This window comes from Phocoena sinus, chromosome 20, assembly GCF_008692025.1.
Source record: "Phocoena sinus isolate mPhoSin1 chromosome 20, mPhoSin1.pri, whole genome shotgun sequence".
Classification (NCBI taxonomy): Eukaryota; Metazoa; Chordata; class Mammalia; order Artiodactyla; family Phocoenidae; genus Phocoena; species Phocoena sinus.
In genome coordinates, this window is record NC_045782.1 from 29764616 (window position 1) to 29780885 (window position 16270).

The 16270-nt window shown below is 40.3% G+C and overlaps 1 protein-coding gene across 5 annotated transcripts in view; it reads right to left on the reverse strand.

Moving 5' to 3' along the window:
- Window positions 1–2329: 2329 nt before the first annotated feature.
- Window positions 2330–16270, reverse strand: part of TUBD1 (tubulin delta 1) — a 28581-nt gene continuing 14640 nt past the window's right edge. Inside the window, exons 7-11 of one of the 5 annotated variants that reach the window (XR_004347296.1) lie at window positions 13985–14125; window positions 12448–12631; window positions 7825–10241; window positions 6224–6225; window positions 2330–2342 (exon numbers count right to left, since the gene is read on the reverse strand). Coding sequence is in view for 4 of the 5 variants with exons in the window: in XM_032615633.1 (XP_032471524.1) it covers window positions 10133–10241; window positions 12448–12631; window positions 13985–14125 (434 nt within the window). In the remaining variant the exon portion in view is untranslated. Of the gene's footprint in view, window positions 2343–6223; window positions 6226–6809; window positions 10242–12447; window positions 12632–13984; window positions 14126–16270 lie in introns of those variants that run through there. The other 4 variants (XM_032615633.1, XM_032615632.1, XM_032615631.1 and 1 more) reach the window with 4 other exon arrangements.

A 16270-nucleotide genomic window follows, 5' to 3' on the forward strand; every position in this document is an offset into this window, starting at 1 on the left:
GACTGTGTTCTGTCTATGGAATGTGCATCTCTAAATAAATCCACTTCTTACCTATCAAAAAATAAAATAAAAATAGGCTCCCAGCTAGCCTAGTTAAGGTACAAAGCACAGATACACAAAATTTACTATGAATAACTGAAAATACTTGTCTAATCTTACCAGCTTTAAATGTTGACATTTTCTAATTTATTTTTATTATACAGTTAATACTAAAAAAACTAGAATGTAGATGAGGAAAAAAGGAATGATCAGCTTTTAATACCTTGTTGGAAAACTCCATCTGGAATATCCAGTGAGATTTGCTGGGTGTAAAGAGGTTTTAAACAGTAAAAGAAAAATTTGATTTGGTGGCATGCCAGGTCTTTCCCAATAGACCTGAAAGTCTCATTCCTGTTACAAAAACACACAAGATTGGTTTATTTTATTGATAATTAGTTATTAATGTGCTCACAAAAAGTTAAGACAATCTAAGCAGGAGTTTAATAGCCATCTTTGAAAGCCAAGTAACATTCCGTCTCTAACTCACATGATCAAAGCTTCTCTGGTAGTCACAAAACATAGTAAATGAAATGCTACACAAAACTGCTGCATGTGAAGTGTTTTGTTCCTTTATTCTCAAAGACAGCAAGGAAAGAAAGCACATAATGTACTTTAAAATTCTAGAAGCAGTTGAGTCATTTGTATCTGGTAGTCAGGGGCTTGGGTTCCTGTCCCTCCCTTCCCAGCAAGGCCAGGAGTTCACCTAAGGTAATGCATTTGCCTTGAGGGTGAGGACTTGAATTGCAGCATATAACCTACATGTATTTGCATATTTAACCAGTACTCATAAGAGGGATTATAACAAAACCCTGTTCTGGATAGCTGCTTACTCATTGCCTTTAGAACTGCGGTGCTGGGACAGGCAGGTGCCAACTGTTTGCTCACTTTCTTTGACCTACTAGCCTTCCACAGTTTGCTGTGTGGGTGTTGATACTACTAAAATAAAATTTTAAAAATTGTTTTAGATGGCCCCCACTATCTACCCAAACACCCTGGATTTATTTGAGATCTGGGATTCTAGTTCTGTAGCTGAGATACTGGCCCAAACTGTGGCCCAGAGAGAGTGAGTCAGTTCTAAGTGGCTGGCTGACTCTGGGAACAGAAATGAAATGCAGCTTAGAGGGTTTGTCAGCCAAATCCACAAATGTGTGGCTTTTTGAAACATTGGACATCTGTTCCTCTTAATTTAAAGAAAACCTTTTTAAAAAGCACAGAGTTGCTTGGCTCCTTGTTTCTTTGTGTCAGCAGCAGTTGCTGTAATTTAGTAAGCCTAGAATCAATCCTAGTTAGAAAATTTGGAATCTTTAGGGCACACTTCAGAGAAAGTGGAACTGAATTGCTTTGGGAAGGGAAGAGATGATTTTACAGCATAGAGTCTGTTTGGAAATCCCCTTCTGGGGTAATCAGCCCAGGTGTTCAACCCATTTGTTAACCATTTCCAAATGACTCAAAGGACATAAAGGGAAGGCTTGGACACACTCCAGCACTATTTCGACAATGTAGTATCTGTTTGTGTTGGAAACCATATTCCTGAATTCTTGAGGGGAAGGCTCGGGCTTATTCTGGGCATTTTTGGCCGAGAGGGACCCCTGGGCCACCTGTCTAAGCTAACAGTCATGGCCTTTTGAGAGTTTCCAGGGAGGAGTATGGACAGCTTGCTTTGATGGCCTTCCACCCAAAGCCCTTTGGGGAAAAGCCTTGTTTATTCAAGGAGGCCTGTCTCCTGCCATCCCCACCCCCCCCACCCCCCCACCCCCGCCCCGACCTAATCCCAAACGTTATTTCCCTTTGTTGCCATCTATCCCCCTTTAGGGAGCAGCGTGAGCAGCTTTTTCCTTCAGGCCACTTTTGACTGACTCAGCCCAGCAGCGTTGCCTAACAGTCTGTTTCTGATGGAGGGCAAAGTTGTTTTTGTGGAGCGAATTTGAAAAGAGGGATGGGTTCTGCCTTTCCCCAAAGGTGGGGGAATGACTATTCAGATTACTCTTGTCTTTCTCTGGCTCCTCACCAGGTGGTGTTGCAAACAAAGAGCAGCTCAGGTTCACTTCTCTTGGCAGTAAGTGCTGGAGCCCAACGCTCCCTGTCACCAGAGAACCTTGCTGTTCTCAACCTCTTTTCACCTTAAAAAGATGAAAGCCAAAAATAACGAGAGGAGGCCCTTCTCTGCCTTTCATTTTTTTAGTGCACCTCGGAGTGTCTTGAGAATCACTTTCACTTGAGTGACAGTCCTAAACCTCTTACAGCAGCCAAACTTTCTCTACCTAACCTCACATGGTTTGGCCACACTCTTGACGCTCTTCAGACTGCACTGCTCCATCCTGTCCCTCGCACCAGGCCCTTCCCACTCCCATGTCCCCTCCACAGTATGTTCTTTGTACACAATCACACAACACCAGCAATCAAGATTAGCTCCCAGGAACCTCCTCTGATGTGCCCTGTACCAGGAAGCACAGTGGATTTACTGTAACTTTGATGATTGCTTGCTTGCTTTGTACCAGGCACTGTTTCTAATGTTGTTTTATTTGTTTTGTATTTAATCTTTAAATCCTCCAACAGCCCCATGAGAAAATTAAGGCAGAGAAGTTCAGTGATTTGCTGGAGGAAGCAAGGAAGTAGAGCAAGAATTCAAATCTAGGTGTTCTGGCTCTTAGCCACTCAGTTCTGCAGAAAAGTCCAGTGCAAAAGTCCAAGCGTCTGCTTACTTGTTTCATCTTGTGATCACAAGGTAGGTGATGGGAAAAGGGAGACAGCAGAAAATCAAGGCCACAGCCAAAACAGTTTTGCATTTAAAGAGATGAACAGCTTCTGTGTGTCCCTATACCAAGGGTTGGAAAAGCCAGCTCTGCTCTTAGCCATCCTGTGTGGGCAGGTTCCCAGAGTGATGTTTGCTATAATTATGATTACAGAGCAATCCGTACAAAGGTACAGACCTTTTTTTCTTTTTTAAAGCACTGTCACAACTTGAGTTTTATTTGATCTTCATAACAACCCTATGAAACAGGGCCAGTAGTGGTATTAGCCACGTTGGGGGAAAAAAATTTTTTTTATTCACTTTTTAAATCTCTAATAGTTTAGGGCTTCCCTGGTGGCGCAGTGGTTGAGAGTCCGCCTGCCGATGCAGGGGACACGGGTCCGTGCCCCGGTCCGGGAAGATCCCACATGCCGCGGAGCGGCTGGGCCCGTGAGCCATGGCCGCTGAGCCTGCGCGTCCGGAGCCTGTGCTCCGCAACTGGAGAGGCCACAACAGTGAGAGGCCTGCGTACCGCAAAAAAAAAAAAAAAAAAAAAAAAAATTCTCTGATAGTTTAAAGTACTATAGGGAAGAGGCAAAGCTGTTGAAAAATCATCTCCCTCCAGGAGCTTACAGTCTTCTTGGGGGTTATGCAAATATGCAGGTAACTACAATGTAGAGTAGTAAGATGAAGGCCATAAGAAAAAAAAAATGGGAAGAGGAAGAAAACTGCCGACTAGGAAGGATCAGAAAAGGTTTCATGAGGATGTGGCACTTGAATTGCCAGGTAGGGGTTGGGGTGAGGGAAAAGCCCTGTGAGAGACACCAGGAAAGCACCAGTGAGGGAGCTGTGAGACAAGGCCAGTGAGCCTTCTACCTCTTATTCTCTGCCTAGCTTCGTTTTGTTTCCTTTAAAGTACCTACATATAATTCACAACTAGTCTATTTTCTTGTTTTTGCTCATTCCTCCACTAGAACCTAAGCCACATAAGGGCAGACACTATTGTGCTCTCCTTTGTATGCTCAGAGCCAAGCACAGGGTGGGGCCACACACAGTATTTGCTGAATGGATATTGCAACAGCCCACGTGAAGCAGCAGCAGAGATTCAAAGGCAGGCAGGAGGTGCTACCTAAGTAGAGTCCAGGTAATGGTGGAGTGAAAGAGGTGGAGTATACATGAAGGAGGAACCAGAGAACCCTGAGAAGACAGCAATAATCATTGATCGCTGAGCCAGGAATATAGGAGGAGGACCAAGTTTGAGAGAGAGAGTCACTATTCCGTTTTGAACATATGAAGGGAAGATACCAATAGAATGGTGGGGCCTAGTATAGGGGTGTATGTCAGTTCTCCTAACTCCTCAAACCACTCCCTGTCAGAGAATAAACCTGACTTCTTCAGAGAATTCTCTAGAGTAGTATGTCCTCTGTACTTTCCTGTAAGTGATAATCTAAGCCTCACCTTGTTATGTAGCACTGTTCTTGAAGAATGGCACTGTGACTGGACCTTGGAGCCACAGGAAACTGCTTTAAAATTCCTCTCCACAGTTGTATCCTGCCTGCTTTGCCAATGGCTCCTCCCTCTGAGAACTGGGAGGATGGTAATTCCTGGATAGATTGTCTTTATAAGGAGAAAAGTTTGGCAGTGTGATTTCCTGTATATTTCTACTAGAGTCCAAGATTCCAGTAGTGCTAGCCTAGACAGCAGTGGCAGCTACCTAGAACCCAGATGTCATTAGTATTCGCAAGTAAGTACGAGGGCGTCCTCCCAACTGCCTTTGCCAAGCCAAAAGGCAGAATCACGGCTTTATTACACCTTCTAGAGCATGTGGTGAAGGCGGCTTTCCATTTGGCTGCTTTGGTGCCAGGGTTGTTTACATGTTTCAGTAAGTGAGTTACGCTTATTGAAGTTGGCTGGATAGGAGTTCAGAATAAATGACATATGACCACAATCATACCATTCACCAGAAGCACCAGAGTTCAGAAGGAGAAAGATTTACTTCTGTAATAATCCTTTGGTAGAGAAGAGAGGCGCAAAACTCGAGTATTCTACTCTCAAGAAGGTACACAGTTTTTGAAGCCTTTGAGAATTGGGGTGTGACTGTTCCTGGCTTTCTGATGGAATCAGACAAAATAAGATGCCTATCTGGTAAAAGCACAGGTGTGCGAGTACTTTGCACAATTTTAGAAGGAAAAAAAAAAAGGAAGCTGAAAAATAGTGGTTGTAGAAAAATGTAGAGATCAAAGAAATTTGCAGATGTTCTGCATTTTCTTCTTCAAACATAATCTGTCTGAGCATAAAAGACATCCCTGGTCTCTGCAAGGAAGAAATAAAAGGTTCTTTCATACATAAATGATTTCCTACTTTATACACCTCTTTTCAGGCTGCTCCCAGACTTTGTGTTTGATATATTTACTAGTCTTCCCTGCAGTAGGTGATGTTCATTAGAACATGTTGAGACAGTAGGACCCCAAAGCTATCTTTAATTTCTCCCTTCCTCCTCTGCCCCTGGAGCATCCTATAATTCCTACACCCTATTTCTGTGATAGTTTACAGAACGATGAGGATGCCTATTACTTCCACCCCTTGTTGCTGCCTTCTGATTCATTTGACTTATTCCTCCGTTCTTCAAACTGTCTCCAGGTCTTAACGTCCTTTGAAAAATCATTTTTGAGTTATTTTATCTTTATGTTGGTTTTTTATGGCTTTGCTTTAAAAAAAAATGCAAGCCAAAGAAATGCATAATATAAAAAAAGAAGGAAATCCCCTAAGATATTATCCCAAAGAAATTACTATGAAATCTAGCATGTGTCCTTTGAGTCCTGCTCAAAAATGTTCGGAGCCTCCCGTTCTTCTTGGTCTTGGGATCCTAGCAGTGGGGGCAGAGCTGGGGCAGGCAGGATCATTGGGGCGTGTCTCTCATCTGTATCTTCAGGTCAGTGATAGTTCCACCTCTGTCCTTACTGAACAAAATTAAACATAACCATGTAGATGAATCTATGTGTTTCTCATAACCACATTTAACAGTCATTTCTGTCAGCTTTGGCTACTACAGCACACAGAAAAGAAACAGTGGGAGGGGGAATGGCCAAACATTAGAAGGCTTAGAATTCCAGGACAAGGAATTTAGATTTTAGGCAAGGACTTGCAAACAAAGGCAGTTGTACACTCTCTTTTAATATATTGTTTGAATTTATATTGCCTTAAGTGGCTCTTAATTATATGACTTCAGAAACAGAATATTTTAAATTACATTTCCAGGTCCTTAGTTTCACCTAATAGTTGTGAGATCTGTTGCTAATATGGGACCTTTAATAGGCTTTATTGTGTGTCTGTAGTTTTGCAGCTTTACATCTCTTCCACAGTTTTTCAGACGTTTATATTAATCTGTTCAACAGAGAGTCTCTACATGAGTCAGGCATATATCTGCAGCAAGGAATATACCAAATGGTGAACTCCTAAAGGGCAGGGGCCAGGTTTACCTCGTTTTTTTATTTCCCCATCTTTGCACAGTGTCTTAACTTGCAGATGTTCAATGGATGTTTGTGGAATTAAGCTCATATCCTGCCTCTTTCATACTGTTCGCAGGAGCTGAGCTTAAGCAAGGCCCTTCTTTTTTTAAAAAAGGAAAACTTCCATCTTTCTGCCTCATGTCATGTTTCTTACTATCATGTTCCCATGAACTTTCACCTAGTAAGGATAAGCTTTGTTCAATTCCAGTTTCTACAGTTCCCGGGATTTTGCTTCTGAAGTGTCTAGAATAGCTCTGTCCAATAGAAATATCATGCAAGTCATATATCTTAATTTTTAAAATTTTAGTAGCCATACTTTAAAATGTAAAAAAAACAGGTATTATACCAATTTGAATAAGTTATTTACCTTATTATGTCCAAAATATCATTTCCACAATTTAAGATATTAATATTTTACATTATTTTATTTGTATTATCTTCAAAATCCAGTGTGTGTTTTACACTTACTGACCACATGTGGCTAATGGCTACCTTATTGGACAGCCAATATTGGACAAAAAGATTGGACAAAAATCTTTGAATTTCTGTGTACTTACCATGTAAATAATTAAATTCATAGGACAAGAGAGCCATAAAAGTATCCACTGTATTGGCTCCATCATTGGCAAAGGAGAAAAATTCAGGTAACACAGAATTATTTGCTAAGCGACGTGTAATTTAGCTTCTTGTTTCTTTTCATGCTATCTTGTAAGCTATTCTTAGATTTTTTTATCATTAGGTAAAGTCCATAATTCAAAAACCATCGAGTATTTCTTTTTTTTTTTAAATGCTTATAAGCTATTAACAGTTCTTTGGGATCATTATCAGTTCCCCTGACCTTCCTGTTCATCTCTTCCCCGCTTCACTGGCTCCCTAGAGTCTAAATGATTAGGTTTTCTCTCTTTTCCCTCTTCTCCCTTGAATGCCATATCTTCTGCAACACTGACCCAACACTGCGTTCTCCAGAAACTTAAAATATTTACATTGTTTATCTTAACATTCCTGCTAGTGGAAATGGGATTCCATTTATTAATAAGGTTGACATTGCATCGTCTGAGACATTTCAGAGTGTAGGAGTAGGAAGTTATTTAGTTAAAAATATAAAGCCAGATTTTTTAGCTCACATTCCTAAAACCCATAGGAAACAATGTGATTGATACAGATGAGCAAATATCTCTTAAATTAAATAACTGATTATTTGCAAAAATGACAAGTTAGTGGGCAAAGCCGTATTTGGAAGGTAGGTGGAAGAACAAGGAAGGGTTGACTGCCAAACCTTGAGCTCATGCGGAGAGAACAGTGGGATGGGAACATATGGAGCATGTTTTAAAACAAAATTTTGGACAGGAATGCAAGTGTGATAAACATGGTGGTCAGGAGAAGAATCACTGGTATGTACACTGCACAGTAAAGTCTACAGAGCCAGTGAGGAGGCTTCAGACAAATTTAAAGCCTAGACTAAAGGTCCCAGTTCACGGTTCTTTACCTTGTACCACATCTTTACTGTAAAAAAAGAAAAAAACTGAACATGGACATGGGCAAGACAATAAGCAATAATTAGGAAGCCAGAATCGTAGCACCAAGCATGGAAAGAAACTTAAGTACATTGTAAGCTTCTTCATTTAGACTTTGTGGTATTGATCCCCATATACTTAGCATTTGTTCAGTGCCTGGCAGTGAATAGATACTGGTTGAATGAATGAAGGGACTGAGAATAGTGAATCATGGGCACACTTACTGAGTTCTAAGTGACAGGTTAAAGAAAGGAGAAAGGGATTGTCGGCTGACTGAATAGTAGTGGTGAGGGGTTGCGGGGCGAGTACTCAAAGCTAGAAGCAAGAGGGAATGAATGGGAAGAAACAGGTTCTACTGCTTAAAGAGCTCTTAAGAAAAGCACAAATGGGGGAGAACGAAAAGGTTTGAAAATAAGAAACAGTTTGAATTTATACTGTACTCACTGCCTATAGGGGTGCATCTTGGCTGTGTGGGATAATGTCTGAGTGACACATAGTACGCCAGTTACCCAGTAATCTAAGAAATTACATGTTCAAAGCTTTTGGCTCTCTATGCCCAGGAAGTTACGATTCTAATGTTGTCCTGGCTGATTGGCCATTATCTCCACACAAATCAAAGTACACTTCCAATGCCACCCCTTATTTTGAAGCTTTGGCATCAACTTCTTTGTGTTAATTTTTAAGTTATCACAACTCTAATAGCAAAAATTTTTATATTATTCCAAATAGACAAGAAAAAAATTTCAATGTAAACATGTGAAACAATTTTGCAGATATTTAGGTATCCACACACACCAAATAATGCAGTTGTGCATTAAACAATAACGTGCATAAGAAAGGGTCAACTCACATAAGTGAATGGCTCTGTCTAATTGGAGTTGACTTCCAATAGTCACCTGCCATTGATTCCATGAGTTGCCAAATTAGAAATATATTTGTCCCATTTGGTACCTCATGCATGCTCTTCTCAAATATAAAATGATTTCAACTTACGACCTTCTTTAAGCTTAACTTGTAGCAAAGTTCCTCAGAATCAGCCTACCCCCTAGTGAGGTAATTTGGTTACAGATCTTCATTAATGCTGGTTTTGTTCGGGAAGTTGTTTCAGTCTTTGGATCTCTGCAATGCTAAACTATTACTTTTAACTTTATTTTGTAAAAATTACAATCTCATTATTTTCTAGTATTCTTGGCTTAACAAAATACAGCAGTGGGTGTGCCTTTTAGCAGTTGAACAGACCACTTTTTACATTCCTTAGAAATAAGATATGGTTCAGTATTTTAAATCATAGCAACAGTTGATAAGAAAAACAGCAAAAAGGTAATCATTTCCATATGGAAAGAAAAGGAAGAAACCACTGGTAGATTTGGCAGAAAGGGCAAAATGTTCCTATTTGTTTTGCCATTTTACATTTGTTAATACATTGCATGTGATGTGTTTTATTTAACTACACCATTCCCCTCAAACTCAGTTGCAAATTTCCAAATGTGTTCTGTCCTTCTGAATGAAACCAACATCTGTATGTGTCAGTTTCATCTGGGACAATATTTACTTGGTGGTAATTTTCTCAACATAGTGAAATTTTGGCGAAAGCTCTTACCCCTTTTACTGAAAAGAATATAACTGTCTTCCACACCAGCTAAATACCTGTAAGTAATTTTAAAGCACTGGTTGAATAAAATCAGTCTCTGCTCTGGCATTCTAAGATCTAAAAGAAAAACCCAATTTTCTGTTGCCCAGAAAATTTAAGAACAGCAAACAAAGGAAACATTTGCTTATTTACTTTTGTATTTAAGCATGATATAACGTTTATTAACAAAGTCCTGACATTTATTTTTAAATAGCTGCTTAAAGTGGAAAATCTTACCGTTTTAGAATAAAATATTCAAAAATAGATGTTCACCCTGTAGCTTTTGACAACAGCTCCCTCTTGTGGTTCAAAACATTCACTTCAAAGATGAATATATTTAAATACGGAACTGCAATTTCTTAGCTTAAAATTGTGCTATGAAAGTTTAGCTCATACTTAGTGAACGCTTTTTGGAATAAAGAGGGAAGTTTCCTTTTCTGATAGTTCTAGAGTTCTAACATCTCAGCAAAGTATTCCCAAAGTTCTTTAAAGAAGTACCAATATTTTTTCTTACAAAGGAAAATTTCAAGTAGATGTTTTCATTGAAAACATGAAAGGTTTTTCTCCTTTTCTGTGGCTATAGTATGGAGAAGGAATCAGCATTTAACCTTGTTACATAAGCAGATAGGAATATGAAAAACCTTACGGAGAAAGTAGTATTGCAAGTACTTTAGTCCAAAAATGACTTAAGGTAAATTTTCCCCATTGTTCAAAATCCGAGGTTGCAGTAACTAGCAATAACCTGTTCTAACAATGTGAAACTGTCCAAAAAATCCTCTTCTTCAATTCCAAATTTTGTGTACTGATGAATGTAGGCTCTGGTGAAAGAAACAGAAAATATGAAATAAAAATCTCAGGCAAACGAATAACTCAAAATCAAATAATAAAGACATTTCCTAGCTCATGAACACTTGCAGATGGCAGACTCTTTTAAAAGTCTTGCCTTTGCTTCAATGTTTACTCCAAAGGTTAGCAAACTCTCAAAGTTTGTGTCAAGCTCCCTGTCTACTTAGTGTCCAAGAGAGTGACAATAAGAAGCACGTAGGAGGGGAATTCCCTGGCTGTCCCATGGTTAGGACTTGGTGCTTTCACAGCCAGGGCCCGGGTTCAATCCCTGGTCGGGGAACTAAGATCCTGCAAGCTGCACGGCATGGCCAAAAAAAAAAAGAAGCAGCACATAGGAAAAAGAAGCATGTTCAGATTTGGCTGTCTACCCAGCACATATTCAACACCCTACAGGAGATGACTGTGTTCAATATAAACTCTTAAGAAGTGCCTGAGAAGTTTTATCTAAGGCGTGAAACTGTAGAAACACATTGATCCAGTTCTAGGAATGAAGTGAAGCCTCCCAAATGTTTTTCAGACAACACTTAATTTTCACTAATGCCAGGTGATCCTCTTAATACCTCCAGTCCCCCAAAATGTTCTGAGGCAGGAGAAGTCATGTTAAAAAGAATATCAAGGGCAGACATGAACTAAATTGATGAAATAATAGCTGCTACCATTTAATGAGAGTGGGACGAGAACTATACCAACAAAGGACACAGAGTTCACAGTCCTGAGGAGTAGGGGGTTTATGGAATGGCCATGTGCAGGATGGGGGGCCCTTGGGAATCCTAGCTAATCAAAGTACAGGCTTACCCAATGATTTGAGAAATTCTGCTTTAACATTAAGTAATTGTGGCAGAGGTCAGGGAACCGGATAACAAACACATTTCTTAGTAATCAAGCAGACATTTCTTAGTACCAAGTAGAGTTGAACTTGCAATGTTTCTTACTGAGCAAGATCAGGATCTCTTCCATTCTCAAGGATCTTATTTTGGAAAACTACCTTACTGTCCTTGCCTTATAGTGAAATTTCTACTTTACTTTCATTTCATTTAGAAACTACTCATTTAGGTACTTCCCTGGTGGCTCAGTGGATGAGACCCCGTGCTCTCAAAGCAGGGGGCCTGGGTTTGACCCCTGGTCAGGGAACTAGATCCCACATGCATGCCGCAACTAAGAGTTCCCATGCCATAACTAAGGAGCCTGTGGGCCGCAACTAAGGAGCTGGTGAGCCACAACTAAGAAGCCCACATGCTGCAACTAAGAAGCCAGCAAGCTGCAACTAAAGGAGTACTGGAGTCACAACTAAGACTTGGTGCAACCGAATAAGTAAATATTTTTTAAAAAGAAACTACTCGTTTAGTCAACAACAACAATAATACTATGGAACAATTACTGAGCATTTACTAGTCATGCACTGTACTAAGGGTTTCTTACATTATCATCTCATTTAATCCTCACCACATATATCCTCTCTTTTGGGTCCACTGTACAGAAAAGGAAACGAAACCTGAAGTAATGTGCCCAAAGTTTCATACCTACAAAGTACTTACTCCATGCTATAGATTGAATGTTTGTGTTCCCCCAAAATTCATATGTTGAAATCCTAACTCCCAAGGTGATGATATTAGGAGGTAAGGCCTTTGGGATGTGATTAGGTCATGGCAGTGGAGCCCTCATGAATGGGATTAGAGGCCCATGAAAGCTCCTTTGCCCCTCTGCCATTTGAGGACACAGCAAAAAGACACCACCTATGAACCAGGAAGTTGGTCTTCACTAGACATTGAATCTGCCAGTACCTTGATCTTGGACATACTAGCCTCGAGAAATGCGAGAAATTTCTTTGGTTTATAAGCCACCCAGTCTATGCTCTAAGAGACTAAGACACTCCAGATCCTGCCTAGTGTTTTTTTTTTTTTTTTTTTTTTTTTTTTGCGGTACGCGGGCCTCTCACTGCTGCGGCCTCTCCCGTCGCGGAGCACAGGCTGCGGACGCGCAGGCTCAGCGGCCACGGCCCACGGGCCCAGCCGCTCCGCGGCACGCGGGATCCTCCCAGACCGGGGCACGAACCCGCGTCCCCTGCACCGGCAGGCGGACTCCCAACCACTGCGCCACCAGGGAAGCCCTGCCTAGTGTTTTAACATTATGTTATCTGCTTAAGGTTAGGAAAGGTTTGTAGATTTATCTTTTACTTACTTTGAAGCAAACATATTCCATGCTTTGCCCACAATCGTGTCAAGTGGTTTTACTAAGAACTGGCTATTGCTGACCAACGCTGCAGACTTCTCATATTTGCTAAAGGCTCTCTGGGTTTTCCACACACTGAAAGCATGAACAGGCTCTAACCAGGAAGTATAGAGAGCTGGATCTTTAAATGCTCCTAGGGTAAAATAACAAGGCCCTGTTTACATCATAAATCATCAGTTTTTGAAACAAATTAATAAACAGATATTTTTGTATCCATTTCACCAGAAATCTTTTGTTTTGCTCTTTGAAACTAGCTTTATATTGCTTTTGGATAAATGATCCATATTCATCATAAAAAAAAATTCACACCATTCAGAAAAGTATTTATTAAGAAGAAAATTTAAAAGTCAACTCAACAGCTGAAATGCTACCACCCAGAGACAGACTATGAACAGTCTGCTGACCCTCTTTTGTACTATAATTTTACATACATGCCCTATGTAATATGCATTTTTCATTCACCAATATGTTATAAACCTCTTTTCTGTGTCAGTAAATATCACTCATATTTTTAAAAGCTTCTATGAATATACCATAATTTCTTTAACACATTTCCTACTGTTGGGCATTTAGGTTGTTTCCACATTTCTGTTAGTGTGAAAGATGTTGCAATGAATATCTTTACACCTCTGTGTACCTGCATCATTTGCTGTGGGTACATTTTTGGAGGTTAGATTACTTTATATATCCTTTCATTAACTTTCTCATTTTAAAATCTACAATGAAGGAAGTACACCATCTGATTGACTTGATCTCTTTTTAATTATTACTAGTTTTTTATTTAAGAGGTATTACAGGGATAAGATTAATTTTCTTTATATCACAGCTAGAAGCAGCCAATTGGATGCTGCTGGAATCATCAGACAAGGATAATATAATCCCAGAGACTTGCCATAGAAACACAAAGAAAGCTAAGAAGAGTACTGCTCTTTCAACTTCCTGAAAATGTTGTACCAATGCTTGTCACAGAGACCATTAGTTGTCCTGCAATACCTGTTCTCCCCTTCTTCTTTAGTAACAGAACCACCAAATTTTAACTGTGCTCATAGCCACCCCTGCAGCTAGATGTGGCACATGATCCAGTCCCAGTCGAAGGGATATAAACACAAGTGTGGTGTGTGACCCTAGAGGACCAGGCCTGCCCTTCTTTGCTTATTCCTATGTGATTTGATGGCTGAAGTTCAAACAGATGCCTTGCACTAAGGACAAAGCCACGAGGTGAGGATGACAGGTCAACCAGATTCAGGAAGAAAGAATTAAACCTGTCCTCTTGTTTACACCACATCTATTTTGGTATCCGGTCACACACTGATACAATGGTTACATTTTGTTACTAAAATACGGAGTTATTATTTTCCTTTCTTTAAGAATAAATTCAGGGACTTCTTTTTTTTCTTTTTCTTTTCTTTTTCTTTTTTTTTTTTACCATGCATACCATGTACATGTGCAAAACGTACATCTTAATTTTCACCTTAACTTTGCTTACCCAGCTCCGCACTATGTACATCTTTCCCACGAAGGATGACCAAGTTAGCAATGGAAGTGTTAAAATGAAACTCCTTGTTGAGAGACATTTTACCACGCGTAGGAAGTCCTGATAAAGGAGGCCGTACCTGCCAATCAATACCTACCAAAAGAAAAAAAAGAGCAAGAGATTTTACAAATTGCCTTGAACAAGAAGAGAAAGATGTATTATAGTCTGTGTATTTTATATAAATTTCCATTTGATAAGTAAAAGTTGTGGCAGGGTGGGGTTCTTCTAAAAATTTAAACATTCTAATCTGGTTGACCTAAAGTGATTCAAACTACTCAGTCCTGAGAAAGGCATGAAATATTCTTCATCGAATATTAAAGGACGGTGGTAGGTGCAAAGGATGCAATTCTACAATGCAGTAAAAAGAAAGTAACTTCTGACACACGTAACAATGTGGATCAATATCAGAAGCCTGATGCTAAGTGAAGCAAGCCTGACTCAAAAGATTACATCCTGTTTGATTCCATTTACAGGACGTTCTGGAAAAGGCAAAACCATAGGAATAAAGTTCAGATCAATAGTTGCTTGGGGCTTGGAGTGGAGGAAAGAGGCTGTCTACAAAGGGGTATGAGGGAACTTTTTGGAACATGGAAATACTCTGTCTCAATTGTGGTGGTGGTTACACCGTTTAAGTGCGTCAAGATTCGTAGAACTATCCACCTATAAAGACTGAACTTCATTCTGTATGTCTCTATGAACAAATAAAATACATATAAAAATGTTAAGGGATGTAGAAACACAAAGTAAAAATAGGATTGAAAATTGAGGGCTTCCCTGGTGGTGCAGTGGTTGAGAATCCGCCTGCCAATGCAGGGGAAAGAGGTTTGATCCCTGGTCCGGGAAGATCCCACATGCCGCAGAGCAACTAAGCCCACTAGCCACAACTACTGAGCCTGCGCTCTAGAGCCCGCGAGCCACAACTACCGAGCCCACAAGCCACAACTACTGAAGCCCGTGAGCCACAACTACTGAGCCTGTGCTCTAGAGCCCGTGAGCCACAACTACTGAGACCACATGCCACAACTACTGAAGCCCGCATGCCTAGAGCCCGTGCACTGCAACAAAGAGTAGCCCCCGCTCGCTGCAACTAGAGAAAGCCTGCGCACAGCAACGAAGACCCAATGCAGCCAAAAATAAATAAATAAATTTATTTTTTAAAAATATACATGATCAAAAACAAAAATAGAGGGGACTTCCCTGGTGGTACAGTGGTTAAGAATCTGCCTGCCAGTGCAGGGGAAATGGGTTTGAACCCTGCTCTGGGAGGATCCCACATGCCGCAGAGCAACTAAGCCTGTGTACCACAACTACTGAAGCCCGCGCACCTAGAGCCTGTGCTCCACAACAAGAGAAGCCACTGCAATAAGAAGCTGGCGCACCGCAACAAAGAGTAGCCCCTGCTCGCCGCAGCTAGAGCGCACGGCAACAAAGACCGAATGCAGCCAAAAATAAATAAAGTAAATAAATTTATTAAAACAAAAATACGGACTTCCCTGGCAGTCCAGTGGTTAATACTCCACGCTTCCACTGCAGGGGGCACGTTTGATCCCTGGTCGGGGAACTAATATCCCACATGCTGCGCAGCACAGCCAATAAATAAAAAAATAAATCCCAGATGGGTTAAAATTTAAATATAAAACTATGAAAATACTAGGAAATAATAGAGAATATTTTTATATCTTTGGGGTAGGTAAGGCTCAGAATCTATAAAGGAAGATTTACAGGTCTGCTCACATAAAAATGTAAAATTTCCATATAGTGAAAAATACCATACAAAAGACAAAAGTGATGGACAAAAATATTTACAATCCATGTAACAAAAAAGGGGTATAGGGCTTCCCTGGTGGCGCAGTGGTTGAGAGTCTGCCTGCCGATGCAGGGGACACGGGTTCGTGCCCCGGTCCGGGAAGATCCCACATGCCACGGAGCGGCCCGTGAGCCATGGCCGCTGAGCCTGTGCGTCCGGAGCCTGTGCTCTGCAACGGGAAAGGCCACAGCAGTGAGAGGCCCGCGTACCGCAAAAAAAAAAAAAAAAAAAAAGGGGGGTATAAATCCACAATATTATATTTCCTTCCATCCAAGTCACCATTGATTAGAAAAAAAATTAAATTATTCACTTAGATTATTAAATTTTACACTTATTGAAGAGTTCTTTTAGAGTAAGTTTATATTTTTAAAAATCATATATCATTCTTGAGCATATATAAAAAAATATATGTAACGATATAACTTGATTAA